The 27472-nt window shown below is 38.8% G+C and overlaps 1 protein-coding gene across 2 annotated transcripts in view; it reads right to left on the reverse strand.

The window, feature by feature from the left end:
- Positions 1–27472, reverse strand: part of POU6F2 (POU class 6 homeobox 2) — a 389312-nt gene that overhangs the window by 238758 nt on the left and 123082 nt on the right. For both annotated transcript variants that reach the window (XM_024990668.2, NM_001433523.1), the window contains exon 3: positions 25827–26055. In XM_024990668.2, the coding sequence (XP_024846436.1) occupies positions 25827–26055 (229 nt within the window). The remainder of the gene's footprint in view (positions 1–25826; positions 26056–27472) is intronic.

The following is a 27472-nucleotide window of genomic DNA, read 5'->3' on the forward strand; positions in this document are numbered from 1 at the left end:
TTGTGTTTTTAAAAACCTTTTTTTAAGGAATTAATTTTACATTAAAATCTGGCATGAGACCCAAGGCATCCTATTTCCCTCTAAAATGTAGATGTAGTTTTAAAGCATGCAATCACACATGGTCAAGCATGTGTCACAATAAAATTAACAAATATGGCAACATTTTATACCAGCAAAAACCAGAGCACATTTGCTAAAGAACACAGACAGGCGCATAAAGCTATTCCATACACAGGCATGTGGGTATACTGTCTAGTTTTCAAAAATATAATGATGGATCAAGTATTAGATCAGGACTCTTTATACCCAACAGTTCTGTGAAGGTTTTAGATGTGGAAATTTGCCCTAATGGGAACACACTTTGGGAATGCAGGTTTCTCCTTGATGGAGAAGACAGAATCCAACCTCAGTACACTGAGAGCTTCTTAGAAATATCAGACCAAAAAGGTCATCTTTTGCTTTTGTTTTGAGAATGTAAAATACCCTGATTAAAACAATAATATGGGAGAGAGCTGGGAGATTATGGAACCCCAAATCATCATAAAATAGATCTCTTATTGAATTTTAGCTCCTTAATTAAAAGTTTATTATTTTAATGGTATTCTAAATTGAAAAGGTTTTTACATTGGATAATATTCCTAATGTATTCCAAGAGCCTGTGAAATTCAAAGTGGTTTAACTTTTTTTAAATTCATAAATGGTATTTTTATGTGAACATGATTGAAATATTTTAGGTGAGAAGTGCTTGGAGTTCTCAGTTTTAAAACACAGCTGACAGATGATTGTAATTCCATACATCACATGGTCACATAATATTCTGGAACATTTAGGAAGCAAGAGACAAGCATGGAAGCCTTTCCCAGGTTTCAAAGGGAAAACTGTGCTTATACTCTCAGTCACATTTACTGAGGGACTCCCAGAATTTCTGAGAAGCTGTGATGGTGATTGGGCATGTCCTTTTCCTGTACTCACTATGGGAGTGAATGTGTAATCATAGAGATTCTCAGGCCTGATCAATTGTTATTTGTTTTTCCAGTAGCAGTGATTTTTTTTTGTTTGCATTTCATAAGATTATCAGTCTTATAACAGATAAATTATATTTTCAAGTTGTTAGTTGGAATTAAGCGGCTCTAAGATGTGTACTGGAGAACGGCCATGGGAACCCTGTGTACTCAAGCATCCTGCCGCAGGTGCCTCATCTTCATCCCCATGAAGCAGGGGGTTTAGCCTAAGGCATAACTGAGCTGAAGACTGGATAGATTAGCCACTTCCATAGCTGCTTTTCCTCTCTGCATTTTTTAAAGTGAGGAAAAGTGACAGCACTCGTGCTTTAAACTGCAAATATTCTCGGAGCAAAGCTTTTCCACTTGGAAAAGCACTACCTGGGAAACACAACTTTGTGCCTGGAATTCAGCCAAAAATTAATGCTATTTTATGACCCATTCATTAATCTCCTGAAAAAAGTGGGCAATATAGTTTTATGAGCACCAATAACTTTGTGGTTTTGAGGGGCTTTTGTACACTGACTCTTTCCTTTGAGGCAACCTGCCCACTTTATCCTGCATGCTGTTCTCTGCTAGAGTATAGAGCAAACTGTATATTAAGAAAATGCAAAAGACAAAAAAACTTTCAGGTAAAGTGTAGCTCTGCTACCTGCAGTCATCACTTGACTTAAACCATACCATCTATTACATATGAAAATGCAACAGAAATGTCTAAAAAAACCTATTAGGCATATAGGATTGGATAGAAAAGCTAAAGGAGAGAATGAACTTACTTTTTAAAATACACCTTGAAGTTTTGAATGATAAAAATTTAGACTAGAGTAAAACAAGAACTGGAGCATAGCATTTACTCAAAAAGTAAATGCCACACTCCGATTGATTAGAAAATCGTCCTAATCAGACCAAACCACGAGTATGGTAGAAACATTCATGGCATAAAAAGTAGGAAATAAAGCAACAATCTAGCATGGAAGAAATTCTTATGACTCAGGAAGGAGTTTAGACAGCCCTCAAAGGTGGGGAAGATTTTAAGACTAGAAAAACAGAGGGAGGCAAATGAGATCTGAGAGTGTTACAAAGTGTACTTTAACTGTATTTGTAATGTTTTTCTAATAAACAGTATACAGCAAGAGGACTTCCCCAATGGCTCAGCAGGTAAAGAATTTGCCTGCAATACAGGAGACACAGGAGATGCAGGTATGATCCCTGGGTCAGGAAGATCCCCTGGGGTAGGAAATGACAATGCACTCCAGTATTCTTGCATGAAAAAGTCCACGGACAGAGGAGCCTGGCGGGCTATAGTCCATGGGATCACAAAGAGTCAGATACAACTGAGCATGTAGCAAGAAAGGAAAAACGTTAGAATTTTCTAGAACTGTGTGGTAGGTACATAGGTGTTATTTTGTTATTCACTGTACTTCTATGTAATGGTTTAAATATTTCAAAATAAAAATATTAAGAATTTTCTAAAATGGAGGATTAATTCAGAATTAAATTCCACATCTGTAGTAAATTAAAAATTTATTAAATTAATACATTAAAATTGATTTTAATTAAAATTTTAAAATTAAAAAATATTATGTATGTTTGGAATTCACAGATTCCTTAACCTATTTCTGATCCATGTTTGTTATTTATTTTCAAAACCAAAGGTTAGCTGAGTAGCTTTGGGCATCCACACAGAGTTTGGTTTGTTTAATAAGAACCTAGGACACACCTTTTACCTAAAAGAATATCCTAGGGGGAATGTTAGAAAACAATATTGGATATATCTGTAATGGGTCTACTACTTTCTTATTGTGCTGGGAAAGTGCTAAACTCAATATGCCAGCAAATTTGGAAAACTCAACATTCGCCACAGGACTGGAAAAGGTCAGTTTTCATTCCAATCCCAAAGAAAGGCAATGCCAAAGAATGCTCAAACTATCACACAATTCCACTCATCTCACACGCTAGCAAAATAATGCTCAAAATTCTCTGAGCCATGTTTCAATAGTACGTGAACGGTGAACTTATAGATGTTCAAGCTGGATTTAGAAAATGGAGAGGAATCAGAGATCAAATTGACAACATTTGTTGAATCATCGAAAAAGCAAGAGAGTTCCAGAAAAACATCTATTTCTGCCTTATTGACTATGCCAAAGCCTTTGACTGTGTGGATCACAACAAACTGTGGAAAACTCTTAAAGAGATGGGAATACCACACCACCTGACCTGCCTCCTGAGAAATCTGTACGCAGGTCAGGAAGCAACAGTTAGAACTGGACATGAACAACAGATTGGTTCCAAATCAGGAAAAGAGTATGTCAAGACTGTATACCATCAACCTCCTTATTTAACTTATTTGCAGAGTATATCATGAGAAACACTGGGCTGGATGAAGCACAAGCTAGTATCAAGATTGCTGGGAGAAATATCAATAACCTCAGATATGCAGATGACACACCCTTATGGCAGAAAGTGAAGAAGAACTAAAGAGCCTATTGATGAAAGTGAAAGAGGAGAGTGAAAAAGTTGGCTTAAAGCTCAACATTCAGAAAACTAAGATCATGGCATCTGGTCCCAACACTTCATGGCAAATAGATGGGGAAACTATGGAAACAGTGACAGATTTTATTTTTTTGGGCTCCAAAATCACTGCAGATGGTGACTGCAGTCATGAAATTAAAAGATACTTGCTCCTTAGAAGAAAAGTTATGACCAACTTAGACAGCATACTAAAAAGCAGAGACATTACTTTGCCAACAAAGTAGTCTAGTCAACAAAGTTTGTCTAGTCAAAGCTATGGTTTTTTGAATAGTCATGGATGGATGTGAGAGTTGGACTATAAAGAAAACTGAGCACTGACAAACACCACTGATGCTTTTGAACTGTGGTGTTGGAGAAGACTCTTGAGAGTCTCTTGGACTGCAAGGAGATCCAACCAGTCCATCCTAAAGGAGATCAGTCTTGGGTGTTCATTGGAAGGACTGATGCTGAAACTGCAATATTTTGGCCACCTCATGCGAAGAACTGACTCATTTGAAAAGACCTTGATGCTGGGAATGATTGAAGAAGGGAGGAGAAAGGGATGACAGAGGATGAGATGGTTGGATGGCATCACCCACTCAATGAATGAGTTTGAGTAAACTCCGGGAGTTGGTGATGGACAGGGAGGACTGGCGTGCTGCTGTCCATGGGGTTGCAAAAAGTTGGACATGACTGAGCAACTGAACTAACTAACTTTCTTACTAAAAATTTTCAGTTATTCCACAAAGGATATTTGTAAATTTTTTAAAATTCCAGAAAAAACTGATTTAAGTCACTACCAAATGCAATTGAATGCTTGAAATTTTTAGGAATTATCTATCTGCTAAGGATTAGTTATCCAGACTTGATATACCTAGAGAAATGGACAAAAGGAAAAAGAAGAGACTTTTCATGGCAAAATATTAGACTGACCCTACACAGACAAACCTCCTACTTCCAATATGTAGAAATTATGGATAAATATACAATGTATATTTAAATATACAAGCAGAAAAGGAAATTCTCAGGCATCAGAATTCAAGAACAGTGAGACCAGGTACAGGCCTGGCCAGCCTGGAGCTGATGATGGATCATGAACACAGGGAGGGGATCTCAGACCCTGGGCTCATGCAAAGAGATCCATTTAGACTGAGTCTCATAAAAATTCAGCACCCTGAAAGGACTACTCCAGCATTGAGAAGAGATGAGACAATCCCCATTCACTTGCCCAGGAAATTAACAAAGATGTTATTTCTGTTAAAGGTTCTATCAGTTCAGTTAAGTTCAGTCACTCAGTTGTGTTGACTCTTGGCAACCCCATGAACCAAGGCACAACAGGCCTCCCTGTCCATCACCAACTCCCAGAGTTTACCCAAACTCATGTCCATTGGGTCAGTGATGCCAAACAGCCATCTCATCCTCTGTCATCCCCTTCTCCTCCTGCCTTCAATCATTCCTAGATCAGGGTCTTTTCAAATGGGTCAGTTCTTCGCATCAGGTGGCCAAAGTATTGGAGTTTCAGCTTCAACATCAGTCCTACCAATGAATACCCAGGACTGATCTCCTTTAGGATGGACTGGTTGGATCTCCTTGCAGTCCGAGGGACTCTCAAGAGTCTTCTCCAATACCACAGTTCAAAAGCATCAATTCTTCGGCACTCAGCTTTCTTTACAGTGCAACTCTCACATCCATACATGACTACAGGAAAAACCATAGCCTTGACTAGCTGGACCTTTGTTGGCAAAGTAATGTCTCTGCTTTTTAACATGATGTCTCAGTTCAGTTCAGTCACGCAGTCGTGTCCAACTCTTTGTGACCCCATGAACGGCTGCACGCCAGGCCTCCCTGTCCATCACCAACTCCCGGAGTCCACCCAAACTCATGTCCATCGAGTCACTGATGGCATCCAACCATCTCATCCTATGTCGTTCCCTTCTCCTCCTGCCCTCAATCTTTCCCAGCATCAGGGTCTTTTCAAATGAGTCAGTGTTTCACATTGGGTGGCCAAAGTATTAGAGTTTCAGCTTCAAAACCAGTCCTACCAATGAACACCCAGGACTGATCTCCTTTAGGATGGACTAGTTGGATCTCCTTGAAGTCCAAGGGACTCTCAAGAGTCTTCTCCAATACCACAGTTCAAAAGCATCAATTCTTCAGCACTCAGGTTACTTTATGGTCCAACTCTCACATCCATACATGACCACTGGAAAAACCATAGCCTTGACTAAACAGACCTTTGTTGGCAAAGTAATGTCTCTGCTTTTTAATATGCTGTCTAGGTTGGTCATAACTTTCCTTCCAAGGAGGAAGTGTCTTTTAATTTCATGGCTGCAATCACCATCTGCAGTGATTACAGAGCCCAGAAAAATAAAGTCAGCCACTGTTTCCACTGTTTCCCCATCTATTTGCCATGAAGTGTTGGGACCAGATGCCATGATCTTAGTTTTCTGAATGTTGAGCTTTAAGCCAAATTTTTCACTCTCCTCTTTCACTTTCATCAATAGGCTCTTTAGTTCTTCTTCACTTTCTGCCATAAGGGTGTGTCATCTGCATATCTGAGGTTATTGATATTTCTCCCGGCAATCTTGATACTAGCTTGTACTTCATCCAGTCCAGCGTTTCTCATGATGTACTCTGCATAGAAGTTAAATAAGCAGGGTGACAGTATATGATCTTGACATACTCTTTTCCTGATTTGGAACCAATCTGTTGTTCATGTCCAGTTCTAACTGTTGCTTCCTGACCTGCGTACAGATTTCTCAGGAGGCAGGTCAGGTGGTGTGGTATTCCCATCTCTTTAAGAGTTTTCCACAGTTTGTTGTGATCCACACAGTCAAAGGCTTTGGCATAGTCAATAAGGCAGAAATAGATGTTTTTCTGGAACTCTCTTGCTTTTTCAATGATCCAACAGATGTTGGCAATTTGATCTCTGGTTACTCTGCCTTTTCTAAAACCAGCTTGTGCATCTGGAAGTTCATGGTTCATGATTTTGAGCATTATTTTACTAGTGTGTGAGATAAGTTCAATTGTGTGGTAGCTTGAGGATTCTTTGGCATTGCCTTTCTTTGGGATTGGAATGAAAACTGACCTTTTCCAGTCTTGTGACTACAGCTTAGTTTTCCAAATTTGCTGGCATATTGAGTGCAGCACTTTCACAGCATCATCTTCTAGGATTTGAAGTAGCTCAACTGGAATTCCATCACCTCCACTAGCTTTGTTGATAGTGATGCTTCCTAAGGCCCACTTGACTTCACATTCCAGGATGTCTGGCTCTAGATGAGTGATCACACCATTGTGATTATCTGGGTCATGACGATCTTTTTGTACAGTTCTTCTGGGTATTCTTGCCACCTCTTCTTAATATCTTCTGCTATTGTTAGGTCCATACTATTTCTGTCTTTTAGTGAGTCCATCTTTGGATTAATGTTCCCTTGGTATCTCTAATTTTCTTGAAGAGATCTCCAGTCTTTCCCATTCTATTGTTTTCCTCTATTTCTTTGCACTGATCACTGAGGAAGGCTTTCTTATATCTCCTTGATGTTGTTTGGAACTCTGCATTCAAATGGGTATATCGTTCCTTTTCTCCTTTGCTTTTTGCTTCTCATCTTTTCACAGCCATTTGTAATGCCTCCTCAGACAACCCTTTTGTTTTTTTTTTACATGGTAGGGGGCAATGTCTGTGAGAAATTGAAACCCAGGTCTGATTCTTTCATAGTTTAGAGTCTAAATTTTACCATGTACATGATGCAGCTATTTCCTAGCAGGGAGATAATTTGTGAAATCAGTTGGGCATTTTTCAGAAGCAAGTGCAAAGCCTCTTATTAGCAATGCTCACACAACTCAAAGTTTAAAGGATTTCTTAGGTAAAAAGGCTTCTGTTTAAAGTGAGTTCATAATTTTAAAAATTGCTTAAATCATAAGGATGAATTCTATTATGAGGAAAAGAGAGACAGCCATAAATAATAGCTCCTCAGGCACTCAAGCTAAAAGGCAGTCTGAAGAAGATTATAGAATAAGCATATTTAAAGTGATTAAGGAGAATGAAAAAAAGGAAGACATAACGGAAAAAATACAACTTTTAGAGGTGAAAAATGTAGTCTTTAAAATGAAAATTTAAGGTTAAACATAAGATTAAACATACTGCAGAGAGAATTAGTGAACTGGATGACAGATCTGAGGAAATCATACAAGTGCAGTGCAAAATATAAAGAGACAGAAAATATGTGAAGGAAGTTACAAGACATGGGAGACAGTGTTTATGTAATAGGAGTCCCTAGAGGAGAGAACTGAGAGAATCTGGGAGAATAAATAAGGACTCAAATGTGAGGAATCACAAGTCCCAAGGAGGATAAATGAAAATAAATCCATAGTAAGGTCTTTCAGAATAAAACTAGTGAATCCCAAAGACAAAGAGAAAAATCTTAACATCAAGAATTATTTAAAAAGACATTTTCTCTATGAAAGAATGACAATTAAACTGACAGTATATTTATTATCAGTGAAAAATAGAACCCAGAGAATAATTTCTTCATTTACTAAAAATAGTAAGCATTAACTTATAATGCTAAGTCCAACTAAATAATAAGACAAAAGAATCACTAGAAGAATATGAAAGCCCTGTACAGAACGGAATACAAGACATAATGAAGAGTAAAAAAGAAAAAAATCTTGCAAACGGAATGAAAGCTAACTGAGCTTATAACAAAATAATATGAAGAATAATCCTGCTGGGTAATAATAAATAGAAGAAGAAAAGAGGTGATCAAAAGTTTGCGACTGTCATTTAGGAAGAAAGATGAAAATAATGATTTGGTTTTTTAAGGTAAACACATTTACAATATGTGGGTAACAACTAAAAGGATAAAAATAGATGTTTAACTTCTAATCCAGTAGATGGAAGAAAAACCCTATAACAGTGGGAATGTAACGTATAGCACACAGAATTCAGCCAATAATATTACATCTTTGTATGATGACAGATGGTAGCTAGACAGAATACTGTGATTATTTTATAATGTATAAAAATATGAAATCACTGTGTTGTTTACCTGAAGCTAATATAACATTGTAAGTCAATTATACATCAATAAGAAAAATAGAAAATGTGACAAATCCGTTAGAATGCAAGAAAGCAGGAAAATATGGTTTTAAAAAACCCATAAGATAAGATGATCAAAATGAGTTCTATTCCCTATCTATGGGTATAAACATGGATAAATCTCAAAGGCAAAATCTGAAAGAAAAAAGCAAGATAAAAAATATATCTAGAATGTGCTAGCATTATGTAGAATTTCAATACTTTCAGAATAATATTATGTATTTCATGTATATGTATATATGTTTTTATACATGTACACACATACACACACATATATATAATGTATATATACTTATAGTAAATTTATACACAAATGCACCAGAAGGGTAGTGGTTACTTCTAAGATGGAGAAAATGCCATGGAGTGACTGTGGAGAGAGAAGAGATCTTAGCACTGTTTATAATGTTTCATTTTTTAAAATAAAAATCTTAAGAAAATGTGGCAAATGTTATCTGCTGTTAATCCTAGGTCATGTATATATGATATATATTTCTTCTTTATTTCAAAGTACAAAGTATAATAATTTTTAAAAGGAAAGAGAATTTTAGATTCTGATCAATAAAAGTTGCTCATAAAAATTGTATCATTTTTCTCTATATATTGATAAAATTCCAAGCAGTTCCTCAACTATAGCCAAGAATCTACAAAGTGTATTCTTTCTAACTTTTGATACTAAAGAGGATCCCATGTGATTTTCTGCCTGGGGTCCAAAGTTTGAATATATGCTTATTATTTCTATTTTGAACCAACATTTCTTTTAACACATGCCACCTGTGTAAGAGTTTATAGCCTTCCAGGTTAGTCAATGCAATCCAAAAGAAATATAATTTGAGCCATAAATATGAGCTACACATATCAATTTAAAATGTTCTAATATCCACATAAAAAAGTAAAAAGGAAAGGGTAAAGTTAATTTTAATAATATATTATATTTGACATAATAAATCCAAAGTATCAGTTTCAACAGGTTATGAAGATAAAAATATTAATGAGATATTTGGCAACTGGGTTGATTTTGCACCTACAGCGTATATTAATATGGACTAGGTACTTTGGAAAGGCCCCATATTCACATGTGGCTCATGGCTACCATATAGGACTTTGTGGCTCTAAGTAATAAAAGTGGCTCTCATTCATCTGAGTTTCCCAAATGGTGGCTCAGAAGATAAAGAATCTGCCTGCAATTGAGGAGACCTGGATTTGAGACCTGAGTCAGAAAGATCCCCTGGAGAAGAGAATGGGAACCCACTCCAGTATTCTTGCCTGGGAAATACCATGGACAGAGTAGCCTGGTTGGCTTCAGTACATGGGGTCGTAAAGAGTCGAACATGAGTGAACAACTAACACTCATTCATTTTGCACTGAAGTGTCAGGCACTACACGAGGCATGTTCCAATAAGTATCACATTTATTCCTTTGGTAAAGAATCCATCTACCAATTCAGGAAACGTGGGTTTCATCCTTGTGTTGGGAAGATCCCCTAGAGAAGAAGATGGCAACCCACTCCAGTATTCTTGCCTGGGAAATCCCATGAACAGAGAAGCCTGGCAGGCTGCAGTCCATGAGCTCGCAAAGAGTCAGACATGACTTAGTGACCAAACAACAATAAAGTATCAGTTCAGTTCAGTTCAGTCGCTCAGTCGTGTCTGACTCTTTGCGATCCCAGAATCGCAGCACACCAGGCCTCCCTGTCCATCACCAACTCCCAGAGTTCACTGAGACTCACGTCCATTGAGTCAGTGATGCCATCCAGCCATCTCATCCTCTGTCGTCCCCTTCTCCTCTTGCCCCAATCCCTCCCAGCATCAGAGAGGTAAGCAAATAAAAGAAAAGCTCAGAAGTCAGGTCACAGCTAACAAGTGGTAGAGGTAGAATTAAACCAAGCCAGCGTGACTCATGTTTTGCTCTGTGAATCGCTGTGCTCAAGGGTCACCTACAAACAGAGTCTTTCTCCTAATGAATCCTCCCCTGACCATTTAGCTTCTAAATTCACCCAGCACCTCAACTCTGATGCTTGCCAGGCATTTGAATTTTCAGTTGGGTAAGCATCTGTTATCTGGACCCAGAGATGGTGCTAAGCGTACCTGTGTCTTTTGCTCATTTCCTGTCTAGGGGCTGGAAAGTGGGATCTGGTATTTGCCATGACTCAGAATCATTTTCAAATGAGGTAAAAATGCAGGACAACGGCAAACTTGGAGAAGAAAGGGAGCGGCTGCTGTCACTCAGCTCAGCACACGGCTGCCATGTGCTGTCCTTTTGTCTGCATTCATTGTTCAACTACTTGACAAACTTCTATTTCTAGCTCCTCTATAAAAGTCTCTCTAGTTGGAGAAGTCATGCACCTTTCATGGTTTCATAATAAACTGGAGGTGAGTACCAGTTCGGAATCAAAGGAAATAAAGCTCCACTTGCGGCAGCTGCTGCGGTTGCCTTCTGAACGTGGCTTATACAATATTTCATCTGTGCTGACACCTTTCACTCTCAATTATTTGGCTGCTGTCAAAACAAATCAATCAAATTATAGCACTGTGTCTTCGTGTTACCATTCCATTGTAAGTTAGCGACATTAGCTTTGAAATGTATGGAAGTATAAATTTTATCTCTATTATTTATTTAATGCAACTTTCTCCCCTGTGAGTTATTTTCCAAACACAGCAAACTCAAATTATCTTATGTCAAATGTTGAATATATAGATGTTTTGTTAAGGAAACCTAAAATAATAGCACACAGGGGAACAGAGATGCATAAGGGTGTGTTAATGAACCTGCATATTCATGCTAATCCTCATCTAGTGACAAATGGCAACGGTCCTCAGTTCTATTTTTTTTTTTCTTTTCTTTTCGAGTTTGGGCTATAAACTTGGTGAGTATAGTTGATTAATATTATTTGGGAGAAGAAGACACTAAAACAAAGAAAAAGATGAATGTGGAACCAAAATGTTTTTGGGAGGTTAATTTTGCTTACAATAAGACAACATTTTCCAGGATAAATCATTTCCCAAAATTAACGCTGTATTATTTAAACTACAGTTTTTCCCAAGCTCAGATGTCCTCCAGGACTAAGTACAACCTGCTCCTTCTGCTGTCCAGTGTGGTGGTTACAGTAGGCATGACCCAAAGTGCTTTAACAGGAAGAAAGGAGGGGGAAAAAAGGACTCCAACATTTCACTTTGAGATTTTAAGGTTATAGCTACATTTTTAAATAATAGATTTAAATCAATTGAGTAACTTTTTAGCAAAAGAGCAAACACTGTTGAAGCTTTTATGTACAAGCTCTTAAAATAGCTTATTTCTACATGGAAACTTGGCATGTCTTTAGAAGATAAAAAGCAAACTGACAGATACATTTTTTTTTTTTTTGCCTCCTGTTCGTGGCACTCTGGCTGTATAAGGGGTAGGCAACAATCAAAAGTGCCAACATGAATGTGTAGATTATGTCCAGTGAAAGAGAATCTGAACACAGAGTATTACAGGAGCCCCAGTCAAACCTGAAGCAGAACATTCACGTTGGGCACTCTTCCTTCTTCCTCTTCTAGTGACTTGAATTGTGTTCCTTCTCTAATCTCTTTCCCCCCAGAAATTTATTACCTTCCTGGCTTTAGTCACATATTGATGATTTCTTCATCATGACCTCTGGCACCAACCCCATTCTGAGTTTTACATCCATGTATTTCCAACTGGCTACTTAATTACTTTAAATTCCAACTCCATTTAAATTTCCCACAAGAAACTCGAACCAGTCATATCAAACTCAACCAACCATCTCCCTCTTTCCTCTGATCCCTCCACATTTAATCTATCACCAACAGAACCCTCTTATACTACTGGTGGGAATGTAAATTGGTACAGCCACTATGGAGAACAGTACTGAGGTTCCTTAAAAAGCTAAAAATAAAACGACCATATGCTCCAGCAATCTCACTCCTGGGTATGTATCTGGAGAAAATCATAATTCCAAAGGACACATGTACTCCAGTGTTCACTGCAGCACTATGGATAATAGCCAGGACATGGAAGCAATCTAAATATCCATCAACAGAGGAATGGATAAAGAAGATGTAGTACATGTATACAATGGAATATTACTCATCCACAAAAAGAAATGAAATTGTGTCATTTGCAGAGATGTAGATTGACTAGAGAATGTCATAAAGAGTGAAGACAGAAAGAGAAAAACAAATATTGTATATTAACGCATATATGTGAAACCTAGAAAAATAGAATTGTTGAACTTATTTGCAAAGCAGAAATAGAGACACAGATGTAGAGAACAAATGTATTGATACCAATGGGGAAGGTGGGATGAATTGGAAGACTGGGATTGATATATACACACTTCATATTGTTATTATTTAGTCACAAAGTCATGTCTGACTCTGCAACCCCATGGACTGTAGCCTGCCAGGCTCCTCTGTCCATGAGATTTCAATAATACTGGAGTGGGCTGCCATTTTCTACCCCAGTGGGCTGCCATTTACTACCCCTGACCCAAGGATCAAATTCACATCTCCTACATTGGCAGGCTGATTCCTTACTGCTGAGTCACCAGGGAAGCCCATATAAAGATAACTAATGAGAAAATACTGTATAGCACAGGGAACTCTATTCAATTCTCTGTGGTGACCTAGTGAAAGTGAAAGTGAAGTGAAGTCACTCAGTCATGTCAACTCTTTGCGACCCCATGGACTGTAGCCTATCAGACTCCTCTGTCCATGGGATTCTCCAGGCAAGAGTGCTGGAGTGGATTGCCATTTCCTTCTCCAGGGGATCTTCCCAACCCAGGAATCGAACCCGGGTCCCCTGCATTGCAGGCAGACGCTTTACTGTCTGAGCCACCAGGGAAGCCGCCCTAAATGGGAAGGAAATCCAAAAAGAGGACCTATATGTACATGTGTAGCTGATTCACTTTGCTATACAGAAGAAACTAACACAACATTGTAAAGCAACTATCCTCCAATTAAAAAAAATATTCCGTCTTCAAGTCGAACCAAATCCATCTTGTCAATGTCGCCTAAATCAGTCCTCCGCTCTTCATCACTGCTACCAGGACCATCTTCTTCCAGATTACTGCCAGAGCCTCCTTTCTAACTGCACTGGGGTGCTTGCCACAGTGCCTGGTAAATTAGTAAATCTTTGTGAAATTGATCAATCAATCTTTGTGCACAGTCATGGCAGAAAATGAGGTTTGGCTTTTCCCTACAGGGAGCTGATAAATAATAGTTATACCCTCTCACTAGGAATCTGTCCTGCAAGTTATTACACACATAAGAGAAGACAGGACTTTTTTGGAGAGCATTAGCTCTCCATTCGGAGAAGGCAATGGCACCCCACTCCAATACTCTTGCCTGGAAAATCCCATGGACGGAGGAGCCTGGTGGGCTGCAGTCCATGGGGTCGCTAAGAGTTGGACACGACTGAGCAACTTCACTTTCACTTTTCACTTTCATGCATTGGAGAAGGAAATGGCAACCCACTCCAATATTCTTGCCTGGAGAATCCCAGGGACGGGAGAGCCTGGTGGGCTGCTGTCTATGGGGTCACACAGAGTCAGACACGACTGAAGCATCTTAGCAGCAACAGCAGCAGCAGAAGCTCTCCATTATCTAAACAGGCAGAGAAAACTGAAGACCACCTCCTATTTCCCTATTTTCAGTACCTCCCCATTCCTTGCTCTCACACACTTTCCTCAGATACAGAAATCATCTTTATTTTAGTGCCAGAGGAAATTGGAATAAATAATCCCAATTCCCTGTCATCCTTGGTAATGTAGGGAGATTGTGAAGCATTTCAAGCAGTCTTTTCCATTCTAGTCTCCACCATCTTGGAAAAGTGCTCTGATCACCAGCTTGGAATCTAATCCAGTTTGCACACCTTAGTGTAGACACATGGATAGATGCCATCAAGAGCCCAGATGGATTTACAGACTTATTATGTGCAAACTGGAGATCACATTACTTTCCTGCCTTTTGCTTTGAAAATAAATGCTTTGGCTTTGCTTTGACATTTATGTGGCAGGTGGAAACCATTATCCTTTGACAATGCTTTATTCCATTGACAGTATCTCTTAAATACACACTATACTAGTCATACTTCTCATTCATGTGCTTCCAGTTTAATCCATGCCCCACTGCCTCAGTGAAGCCTGCTTCAAGGATAATGTACTCTAGAACGAGCTCTTCAGGTATTTTAAATAAAAAGTCTGAAGCCTCTGAGATATAGAGGTTTGAAAAACTGCCAAAGTAAGACGTTGCAACAAGTTTTCATAACTTCTTTATGGCAGATTTGGCATTATTGTATAACATGTGTCATGTGGGGCTCCTCTGAATAACACAGCAAATATGAATTTATGCTCTAGGTATTTTTAATATTGGACTTTGAGACAGCAAGCCACTTACCAGAGACTGACAAATCACAGCATACTAAAAGCTAGAGACTGCTCTTCTGTGTCTGTGGCAGGTACTGAGTTGCTCTTCCTGGGAGGGGTATTAGATTTCTGTTGTATGTACATCACACTCCTAGGGATGCAACTTTCTTCTGAGTGTGGGCATCACTAGACTAGCACAAAATAACAGGGAAGCCAGTGCACACATGGTCACCTAATTGTTTTATCCTTGGGAAGGATACTCCTCCCCATGCCCCACCCACATGTTTATTCTCCTTGGGCCAATAAAATCTAGTACATTTAAAGGCAACATTATAATGTTGCTCATACATAATAAATCCACAAAGAGTTGCTTTGTGGTTGTATTGTTTTTAGTTTGAAAATTAATTCACTTAGAGTTGAGTGATGCTTTTTAAAAAAGATAGTCAGAAAGTCAAGACCACAGACCCAGAGATTTAACCTTGTCAATGCTGGTAGTGCTTTTTTGGATATGACCTTGTACCTTCATGGATTCAAAGCATTCTGATTTTGCGATAATATTTAACACAGAAACTTTAAGAAAGCAAGCAATCATCCATAATCTCACTGTCTAGAGTAGCACTTTGTTGTATATAGTTTTTTTTCTTCTCCTCTGTCTGTGAGGAGTGTGTGTATGTTTGGGCTTTTAAATGATTTGGATCAAACTGTGTACATGTGAAATCTTTTTATTATTTTAGTGTTATTAGCTTCTGCATCTATGAAACGGAGCCACAAATGTTTTCTTTAATGGCAAAATGAGGGTCTTTTGTTCCCATGAAGCTTTATCTAGCTTTCATTCCATTAACACACACATTTTTTTGTACTCACCCACATTTTTAAATGTTTTAAAATAAATTTGTATTTTATTGGTGTTTCATAAGCATCCACTTACTTCTTTTCTTTTTTGAAAAATGTTGAGGTTTATTTAACTTAAGTACAATTCACCCTTTCTAGTGTGCAGCTGTCCAAGTTTGACAAATGCATATAGTCCCCCAAATTCCCTATACTCCTTTACTATCAACTTCCACCCCCCTGTCTCCAGTCACCACTAATCTCCTTTCTGTTCCTATAATTTTGCCTTTTCCTGAAGGTTGCATCAATAAAGCTGTACTTTTACATGTGCTTATTTGCAATATTAAATAGTCCCCAATAGGTCCATACATTTATTATCCATTTTTATGTTTTTCATTTGAATGGTACTACTTTAACACATTGTTAATATGCTACATTCTAATCTCTACCTGGATAGTCCATATTTCCTAATGAGTTCACCTAATATAGAATCTCAGTGTTTGGAAGGATCCTTAAGGTCACCTAAGTCAAATACTCATGCTATGTATCTTTAAGGCAATGACCTCTGAACACCACAGCCCCTTGTAATGTGGTTTCCATTATGTGCTCTGCCTTCCACACCTTAGAAGCATCTTCATTCCATTGGCAGCAGGTTGACCAGGTGACACTCTGGCTCACAGGATGTGAGTAGAAGTGATGTGCACTGCTTCTGAGTCAAAGCTTTATGAGCCATTGTGGTTCTGCTAGTCTGTCTTCCCATTCTGAGAAGAAAGCCCTGTTCTAGAGAGAGGCTGTCCTTTCAGCCTGTATCCAAGAACAAAGATGTGCTACAGAACTACTGCTTACCTGCAGCCCACATGTGTGATGAAATAAACAGAAAAAAATTAACTTTCCTTGTCTGTCACTGAAATTTGTGCCTGTTTTCTCTTCAAGCACAATTTTGGGAAAGTTAAAAGATAATGTCTTGTCCATCAGGTTGTTTGATATTTCTTCCCTGAGAATCTGTATCATTAACTTTTCTAAGCACCAAGGATTTACTCTGGGACATGCTTTTTCCAGATGTTGTAAAGCTTGGTCCCCCGTGTCCTTTAGGGCTCTGTCTAGTGGGGAGACCGACACTAGTGATCTTGTGTAAATACATCACATCCCTGTTCCTGCGACCCTTCATCCTTCCATCCCTTTACTCCCCCACAAGCATAGAAGTGCCTTTAGGGGACTCTCTTTGGTTTGTTTACTGGTATATCGCAGGTCAAGATCACAGCCTAGAACATGATGAAAATTTCAATATGTATTTGTTGAGTAAATTAATAAACTTAGTAAAAAAGAAAAACAAAAATAAATAAGCCCATTTCTTGTTAAGCTGGTATGATTCTTTTTGAGGATGAGATGGTTGGATGGCATCACTGACATGATGGACATGAGTTTGAGCAAGGAGTTGCTCAAAGGACAGGAGTTGCTAATGGACAGGGAAACCTGGTGTTCTGCAGTCCATGGGGTTGCAAAGAGTTGGACACAACTGAGTGACTGAACTGAACTGATTCTTTTTACTGTCAGATAATTAAAACTACATCATATGATGTGTCTCCCCTTTGACTTATCCTCTAGTTCTAAATCTCTAAGTTTCTTTTCTAATAAACAGCTTTTATCATTCATGCTTCTTACAAGATGCTTCGAATCCTTAGAATCACACAAGCACAAGCAAGTACACACAAACCTACATGCACGCAAATATCATAGCATAATCGCATTGCTTTAGGTATGTTTGTCTTTAACACATCAGACCTCAGAGCAAAATCTTCTTAAAGACAATGCTATTATGTACTCATTGTGCACAAGAAAGGCATATAAGATTCCTCCAATATCACCCCTTCCTTCCCCTCCAGTCAGATTTCTTGTCATCTCAGACTCCCAATCTTCATTTCAACAACAGCCAGAACCAACAAGAGAACTCTGTAGAATCCATATTCCTCATTCCTCTTCTCTACATTGGATGTTCTCTTTACTATTCTTCACTCAGTTAACTCCTACTATTTTTTTTTATTTAAGTATAGTTGATTTACAGTATTATGCTGGTTTCAGGTATGCGGCATAGTGTTTCAGTTTGCAGATTACACTCCATTATAGGCTAAGAGAGTGGCTATAATCCCCTGTGCTATACAGTATATATTTATTGCTTATCTATTTTATATATAGCAGTTTGTGTCTTTGAATCCCATACCCTTGCTTCCTCTCCCTTTTGATAACCACAAGTTTGTTTTTAATATCTGTGAATTTGTTTCTGCATGTGAATTTGTTTCTATCCTGCATGTAAGTGATATCATATGATATTTATCTTTCTCTGTCTTATTTCACTAGGTACAATATTTCATTTTTTATGGCTCAGTAATATTCCATTGTGTGTGTGTGTGTGTGTGTGTGCGTGTGTGTATCACAACTTCTTCATTCAATCATCTGTTGATTGGGTTGCTTCCATGTCTTGGCTATTGCAAATAATGATGCTATAAACACTGGAGTGCATGTATCTTCACTAATATATCCATCTATCATTTATTATTGTTTACCTAATGAGCCAGCACTGTTCCAGTTCTTGGACCACAACTAACCAAAGATGCCTATCACAGGGCTTACATTCCATGACAGAGCCAAGCACAGACAATACATATTGTAAATACTTTATATGCAATAACACCCTCTAGAGCATGAGGGCCAAGCATCACAATGCTGCCTCCACTGCTCCACATGCTAGAGTAGGCATGACCCAAAGTGCTTAAAAAGGAAGGACAAACAAGAATCAACCATTTTTTGAGGTTTTTAAGGTTATGTAGAAGGCAATGGCACCCCCCTCCAGTACTCTTTCCTGGAAACTCCCATGGAGGGAGGAGCCTGGTAGGCTGCAGTCCATGGGGTCGTGAAGAGTCGGACACGACTGAGCAACTTCACTTTCACTTTTCATTTTCATGCATTGGAGAAGAAAATGGCAACCCACTCCAGTGTTCTTGCCTGGAGAATCCCAGGGATGGGGGAGCCTGGTGGGCAGCTGTCTATGGGGTTGCACAGAGTCAGGCACGACTGAAGCAACTTAGCAGCAGCAGCAGCAGAAAGTAATAAGTGTTATGGACAAAGGACCTAAGGGAAAGCAGATGAGGGGGAAAGGAGTATTGGGGTGGGGACAAGGAGGTAGGTAGGCTTGATGCTTTCTAAGGATACAGTTTCTGGAGAACAGCCTGTGCAAAGATCCCTGGGTAGAAGTATGTTTAAAGAACACCAAGGATATCAGAGACCCACACAGAGACCGACTGAATTGGAAGAGAAGCATGTGGGGCTGAGAAAGCAAAATAAATTAGACTGAAGATGTATGTCTCAGAAAAAACTCTGGTACATGGAACCGACTGGAAGCAAAAAGGTCAGAAATATTCTCAGTTTCATAGGGAACTTGATTCCCAAAGAAGCTACAAATTTTTAATAGTTGGAAACTTCAAACAATCTTCAACCCTCAAAGAAAGGTATATTCCTCAACTTTCTCTTCAAATATAGCCAAGGACCAAGGTGAACAGTGACTAAGGGTGCTTTTTGAGAAATTCCCATTGGAGGAACCTCTTCTCCAACCCCTCAAGGGAGGAGACCGTCTTGATGCTGCCTCCTGGGATGTGGGAATGGCTATGGATAAACAAAATGTGGTGCATTCTCACAATGGAACACTCCTGGAAAATGAAAAGAAACTATCGACATATACAACAACATGTATAAATCTCAAAAACAGACTTTCTGAGATTATGCTGAGCAAGAAAAGCCAGACAACAAAGAATACACTCTCTGTGAATCCATTTATATACAGTTCTAGAACACACAAAACTAATGGATAATGACAGAAAGAAGATAGGGAGTTCTCTTCCTCCTTTGGGAGGAAGAAGACTGCAAAGAGACATAAGGGAATATTTGGGGGTAATGAACTGTATTGATTGTGGTGGGTGGGGGTTGCACAGATACAAACAATCAGCTCATTGGATTGTGCACTTAAGATCCATGCATTTTGTTACATGTAAATGATACCTCAATGAAATCAACAATAACAGCACAAACAAAAAAGGCAATGTAAGCCACTTGAACATAAAATTCCTAATCCCCAAAATTCTTCCCATATATTTTAGCCTCTATAGACTTTAATTTGTAGAGTTGGAGAAAATCAGGCCAGATTTCCTGCCACTGCTAAGGGCAGGAAAACCATCCTTGGCCTTGATTTTCCAACTTGCCTTGAACTTAATTGCTTTTCCATGTTCAGGGAAAGCAGCACTCTTTAATGTATTCTTAGTCATTAATTTAAATGTTATGCTTGACTTAACTGGAATGTTCACACTTTGATATAAATCTTCTACATAGCACATTTATATTCTCCATTTACATTGCCCACAGTGATGAGTGGGTTATCTTGGCCTGTGTGATGGGAACAACTCACTAACTTGAATCTTCAACACAACTGCTGCCCCATTAAACCCTCAGCTGTTTTCATCTCTTGTGTGGAGGTTGTTTTTAATCTATATTTTCTACCTACATCTAAGAAAGCCAAAAATCCAACACATTTGCATGAGTTCCCTAATGGGGACTTTGTCACATAATCATAATCCATTTGTCAATAATAATTATTTGGCATATTTTGTTAAATAATAATCTCATTCCCACATGAGGGCAACTGCAAATTATATTTTTAGTATAGCTATCTGTGTTTCCAAATAATAAGAAAGATGGAAGACTCTGACTTAAAGGAGTTCATAAAGTATGTCATGGAGAAACCTTAGGCATTTTCTTTCCTTGAGGTTTATGATCACGATTAATCTTATTTCACAGGTTGTGTTTGCTGACAGGTGCTTGAAACCAAAGTCTTATGAACACACAACAGACAATGTTCACAGGAATGGAGGGACCCAGAATAACAATGGTGGGAGGTACCTGGAAGGGGAAAAGGCGTATAAAGGTAAGAGAAAAGAGAATGCAAAACTGCACCTACTTCATGTAAGGACACATGATGTCGAGGAGTAGGTTATTTCCTGGTCTTATCTAAGTATAGAGAATTTCTGGGCTTGCATCCCAGCCAGGACATTCAAAGACTTTCCTTAAAACATTCAGAATCTAGACCCCAGCTTTGGCATCTCCCAATTCAGAACATAGGAGGTCCCAGTGGTTTCTTAAATAAGTTGCCCGTGTATGATACCATGTCATCCTAGCTTCCCTCCTATCCCCACATTACAGCTGACTGGACAGGAGAGGATACTTCCACCTGGGTAGTCAAGCTCCAGAGTGGCCAGGTAGGCAGTCTAGAATGCAAAGGGTCAGACTGACAGAAATATGAGTTTCAGGGAGCTTAAATTTTAGATAGAAGTGGAGACATGGATAAAGATAGAGGTGATGGAAGGAGAGATATCAATGGAGAGTTCCTGAGAGGTATATGAGCTGGGAAGTTGCACCGACTCCAAGAAGACAGAATTGAATATGAATGAACCAAAATTATGGGTTAACTAAAAGTCATCCAGCATGGTAGGGAAGAGTCACAAGGAGGAACAGGGGAAGAGAGCAGACAGGTCTCATTCCATCATTGATGAGACAGGAGTGTATCTCTTTCTCACTTGGAAACATCTGAAGACAAAGAGAAAATGATCCCTAAGCCAAGCAGATGGGTTTTCTGCAGGGCAATATGGTCTCTTTTTCAGGATGCAAAGCTTTTGCTGGATAAAATCTCAGAGCAAAGGCTTCCATATGTTTTAATTATGCAAGAAAATGCCTCTTGGTCTTGGGGATATGACTGTCTTATGGAAACAAAAATGTTCTCAAATAAGTTATTCCTTTTGGTCATTATCCTCATTTAGAGGCCTGGCATGGTAAGAGAGAGCAGGAGAATTAATGAAGGTGCTTATCATAGTTACATGGCTCCCGGTGATCTTAAAATACTCAGAGTCCTGAAGAGGTTGCTGGAGAGAACAGAGGAGGGGCCAAATGAGTTTTGAAAATGTTCCTTGAACCAGGTTTTCTTAAACTCGTGTGTGTGTGTGTGTGTGTGCGCGCGCGCACGTTAGTTGCTCAGTTGTGTCTGACTCTTTGCAAACCCATAGACTGTAGCTCACCAGGCTCTCTGTCCATGGGATTCTCCAGGCAGGAATACTGGAGTGGCTTGCCATTCCTTTCTCCAGGGGATCCCCCCAACCCAGGGATCAAACCCAGGTCTGCATTGCAGGCAGATTCTTCACCATCTGAGACACCAGGAAAGCCCTTAGTGTACATTGGGATCCCCTTTTAAGAATGTAGATTCTGTTCAAGGTGTCTGGGATACAGCCTTGATAAGATGCTGAAGCTGCTGGTCTGGAGACCACACATAGAGAAAGACAAAAAGACGGTGATAGGACCCCTGCTGCCTGAGCAGAGAGAAGCCGCTCTCATGTAACGTATCATTAGTACTCATTAAAATACATGCAGGAATCAGGCCTCTGAGGCTCTGAGAGCTATTTCACATCACTTGATAGGGAACTTAAATGAACCAGCTCTTGATCTTTTAGTAAAGAGGAAGATACTTGAAAATTTATCCCTCGGATTCCAAACCATTAAGAAATGGATGTCAGTATTTTTTTTTCTTAGCAAACTTGTGGCTTTTGAACTTGAAGAACAGACAGGCTGAAGGACTAGGCAGGAGAGCTGGAGAATAATCAGAGATAATTCCAGCTGGCAGACTCACTTGATGAATAAGATCTTAATGCTTCACAAGGAGGAAAAGGGGAATCATCCAGAACTAAGTGCCTCCTATGGAAACAGGCCCGACTTCAGACCAGGGGTTGAACACTTGAGCCTCTCCCCCTCAGAGTGATGAATCAAATCTGTCTTGTAAAATTATGGGAGAAAGTGGGCTAGCTATTATAGGTGGGCAGACTTACTGGTTGTTTTAAAAGACTCTTAAAAAGCCCTGGGCTGAAGTTCCATTTTCATTGTCTAGAAGCAGGCCATAAGGAGGAGGCAGAGCATTCTATTCTGTTGGCTATATAAACACGTGTAAGCACTCCTTCTCAAATACTGTCTCCCACTTACAAGACCATTACCCTTGAAAAAGGATGAAACTTTAGGACTTCTAGGACTGGCTCAGTCTCAGAGTCAACCAGGACCACTGCAGATGACTTTCTGGCTGCCAGCCATTCACCCACCATCCTGAGTCCCATAACCTTCCGTGACATAAACTGGGGAGCTATACAAGTCACAGACACAGACAAGGGATTGGCTGTAAGGACCATAGTAGGTTTCCTTAAGGTGGTGAGATCATCTTCAGCTTGGCTGCTGGGCAACAAAGTGACCGACTGGCATTGTCCTTCAGGTGGTGGACACTGATCTTGGATACCTTGCAGAGATGAGACTTTCCCTGACTCCTGTCCTTATTATCCTTGGGTGTTTTGTAGGATGACCATCTCTTTTTGGTTTGTCTGGGACAGCAAGAAGACCAAACCAGTCAATCCTAAAGGAAATCAGTCCTGAATATTAATTGGAACGACTGATGCTGAAGCTGAAGCTCCAATACTTTGGCCACCTGATGTGAAGAACTGACTCAGTGGAAAAGACCCTGATGCTGGGAAAGATTGAAGGCAGGAGAAGAAGTGGACGACAGAGGATGAGATGGTTGGATGGCATCACTGACTCAATAGGCATGAGTTTGAGCAAGCTCCAGGAATTGGTGATGGACAGGGAAGGCTGGCGTGCTGCAGTCCATGGGGTAAGAAAGAGTCTACACAACTGAGCAACTGAACTGACTTGCTGGTTTCAACAGTGAAAGTCCTATGTCCAAGAAAAATCCCCAGTGCTCTGCAAACAGGGATGGTTGTTTTTTTCTCAGGCTAGTGAATTCTGGGTGGTGAAGAACTTATGTAGGAAGATGTAACAGGAACAGAAAGCCCAAGGAAACTGGGAGAGAACTTTCCCAGACTCTAACAGTGACTTAGAGTTGGGATTCATTCATAATGATATACAAGAGAAAGGTGTTTGGAGGAAGAGTTTGAGTGTTAAGAATATATAGGAAACTTCCTATAACTGGCTGACTTACAACTGGGAGGTGTTTATTAATGACCTCCTGGTCATTAACATGGAGAAAAAGGGACAAATGTCCCCTTAGAGAAGAACTTGACCATCAGTTTTAATACTCTTCTGAAGAGGAGCAATATGGATATTGTGTGAGAAGCACCCACTAAGGGATAAGAAGAGCCAGCACTGTTATGGAAACTACTTAAACAGGATACAAATCTTAGGATTCATCTTCTGAAACCAAAGGTGCCAAATTCCAAAGAACCAAATTCCAAACTAAAAGCTAATACTAAATTGAATAATTAAAAAGAGAGACAGGGGGAAATCTTGATGGGAGTCCACACTGGACCAGTCACTCATACTGAACCCTTAAAAATAATCAGGCACTAAAATCCTAAGAACACCAAATCATAATAAAGATACAAAAAGGCTGGCCTTTTTAGACTCTGTCTTTGGCATCCACTTTAACCAAACAAGATTAATTCATGACCTAGGAACTCCGTGAGCTTATGTTTATTTATAATATTCAATATTCCCATAAGCGCCAATGTTCCAAATGGAAGATTGCATTTTGATAATGCCCGTTTCTTCATTAAGTTTTCATCATCCACCTACATTAAAAAGCCTCTCCCTACACTTTGTTGCTTTAGTTTTCACCTTGTTTATTCCTGCCTTATTTGCTTAATCTTGAGATCCTGGCTTCCCAGGCACTCTCAAATTTGAAACAAGCAAAGTTTGTGCATTAGCGTGTCCTGAACATGCATGATTTATGAACGGCAGGTTTCTTGGCACAATTTAATGGTATAAGAGAGACTTTGTTTTAAACATTAAAGTGAAAGTCAAAAAGTGGCCACAATGGGTGGGACACTAAAACATAGAGTGTGTAAAGAAGTTTGGGTCAAGAGTTAACCAGGTCTTACTTGGTCTGTTCCTTAATCTATGGACTGACACTCTGACTAATTTAATAGGTTTTAAGGGGCCCTGACTTTTGAGCTACAAAAAGTACTTTAAATTTGTTATTCTGATAACTTGCTCAACCAAACTCTCACTCCATAAAAAATTCAATTGCTAACATTTATACCAATGGAGAAAACAGAAGCCCTGACTTTTGACCAACTAAAAAAGTACTTTATATCATTATTCTGATAACTTGCCCAACCAAAGTCTCACTCTGAAAAAAAAAATTTGCCAACATTTATATTAGTGGAGAAAGCAACCTTCTTTGACCGGTCCAAAATAAATTTGTTTTCTCCTTTTTAGGCATCGTCATCATATTCAAGCTATTTTTCATCATAACAGTTCTTCCTCTGACAGTCTTTTGTAAATCAGTCTATCAGTCAGTGTTACCAAATCTTCTAATGAAAAATAAAAACTTTCATGCTATCAAGAGAACTACTCATCCTGAGTAAAGTTGGAGTTCAATTCTTATTATATGCTCATGATTATATAAGAGTTCTCTATATGTCTGTTTTCCCTATTATAAAATATGATCTCAAATAACATAATTTTTATTTAATAATTATAACTAAAATATATTAAGAAAAATAAGTTAATTATTCCAAATGATACCTTTTATTTGAGATGTTCTAAATACTTCACACACAAACAAGTAATGTCTAACCTTTCTTTGCAGGTGGCTAAATTGAAGAACTCATGAGATTATATTTCAAGTCCTCAAATAATGACACAATCATCTGACATCTAAGTTTTTGATGTGTCATTCAATGATTGCTCATAAATGCTTCCAGAAGCCCTGAAAAGACTCAAATCAATATTAAAACATAAAGACTGATACAGCCCATGACTTGAGCAAACTCAGAATTCACAGACACCCTGAAACTTTGCTTCCTACATAAACCTTCCATTGCCTTTATGGTGAAAGCAACTTTAAACCACATTCAACATTCAGAGCACTTGTCCACTATAGAGAATAGGGGTCAGTGGATAACACCCTATAGGACACAGAGACACAGTGGGTTACCTTGTAGATTTTGCAATGGCAGAGTCATAATGCCTCCGGCTGCAGCTGCTGCTACCAGCCCTTGGATGTTGGTGAGATTCGCAGTAGGCAGTGTGAGGACCAGTCCTTGCTGCCCCCCTAGCTGTCCGGCCATGTTGAAGGGGATGAGGATAGGCTGGTTGAGGGCCGGCGTGCCTCCGGGCATCACACCAGCAACTGCAGAGGCTAACTGCTGTGCTGTCAGAAGTGGCTGCAAGGGAACAGACAATCCCAGCTCACTTTCCAGTGGAACTAAGATATGGGCTTTTAGAGCATTTTTCTTCCACTTAAGCTCCATCAGAAAGTTCCTGAACAAGTAGCAAAGAAACAAGTCCTATTCCAGAGAAAATGAGTGACTTGTAGAAAAAAAACTGAAATTGTATTTCATTAATTTTTTGGAAACTTTTATTTGGTTTGGAAAGCACAAACATATTTCAAAGTAATACTCTACATTTATATATTATTCTTTAAGTGGATTTTCACTTACATATTTTCTTCCAATGAACCCTACTCTTATATATCTGAAACTCTCTGTTAACTTATTCTGTTGTTTCAAAAAGAACTCATTAGAATCAGTGGAATTTGTTGATTCAAAAAGAGCAATGAAATATTATTTTCATTTATTACATTAGCAAAAAATGCAAAAGATTTACCCAAAGCTGGTAAATCTATAGTGACATCACTGTATGGATTTAGGACACGTGGACTGGCATAAGCCTTTTGGAAAGCAGTTTGAAAATCTGTATCAAGAGCTACAAAAATATTCATCCTCTTTTGACTCAGAAAATATTCCTGGGATATATTTCTGAAGAAATAATTTTTTAAAAAAGATAAATGAAAATACACATTACATTTAAAAATACATAAATGTTGAAAAAGTTTGTTACAGTACTAAACATGTTAAGATATTATGTAGTCTCTAAAATGGGTCATCTGACATCTCTAGAAAAATAGAAAATATTTATGAGAATATATAAAATTAACTGGATAATAATTAAGTAAATGATTAATAAATCGCTACTAAAATGGTAAAATTACACATTACACATGTATAATGACAAGATCTAAAAAGGAATATAGGAAAACAAAGACATTTGATGAGGGTAAATTTTAAAAGCTTTAAAAAATTTCTTTGGCTATTATGCTAATATTCTTTGTCCAGTTAAAACAACACTAAAAACATATTTATATCCACTACTTATCCAACAGCCATTGTTTGACATGGCAAGGCAGCTGCACAGGTGTGGAATTCTCAGCACCAGATGTATCTGAGCTCAGGTGTGAGCACAGGTGCGGCTCTTCAGGATGACTGACGAGTAGGAAAGACTCCTTGAGCAACCAGACCAGATAACCAGAGGGTGATATATGGGACTTCCATTGCACCCCTGAAGGAGCAATGGACCTAATTCCATGCTCATTTTTCTTCTAGAGGAACCAATAAAAAACTCTCATTGGGGAGTTTCAACTTTTTTGTTTTTAATGCAGTATGATTCTATAAAGTAAAAGGTAAGCATAGTACAAAGCCCAATGCATAATAGCCAGACATGATTCTAACATATATTAACTCTGATGTCCTACCAATGACATATGAGAGTTAGTAACATGCTCAAAGTTACATACTCAGAGAA

Source organism: Bos taurus, chromosome 4 (genome assembly GCF_002263795.3).
Source record: "Bos taurus isolate L1 Dominette 01449 registration number 42190680 breed Hereford chromosome 4, ARS-UCD2.0, whole genome shotgun sequence".
Taxonomy (NCBI): domain Eukaryota; kingdom Metazoa; phylum Chordata; class Mammalia; order Artiodactyla; family Bovidae; genus Bos; species Bos taurus.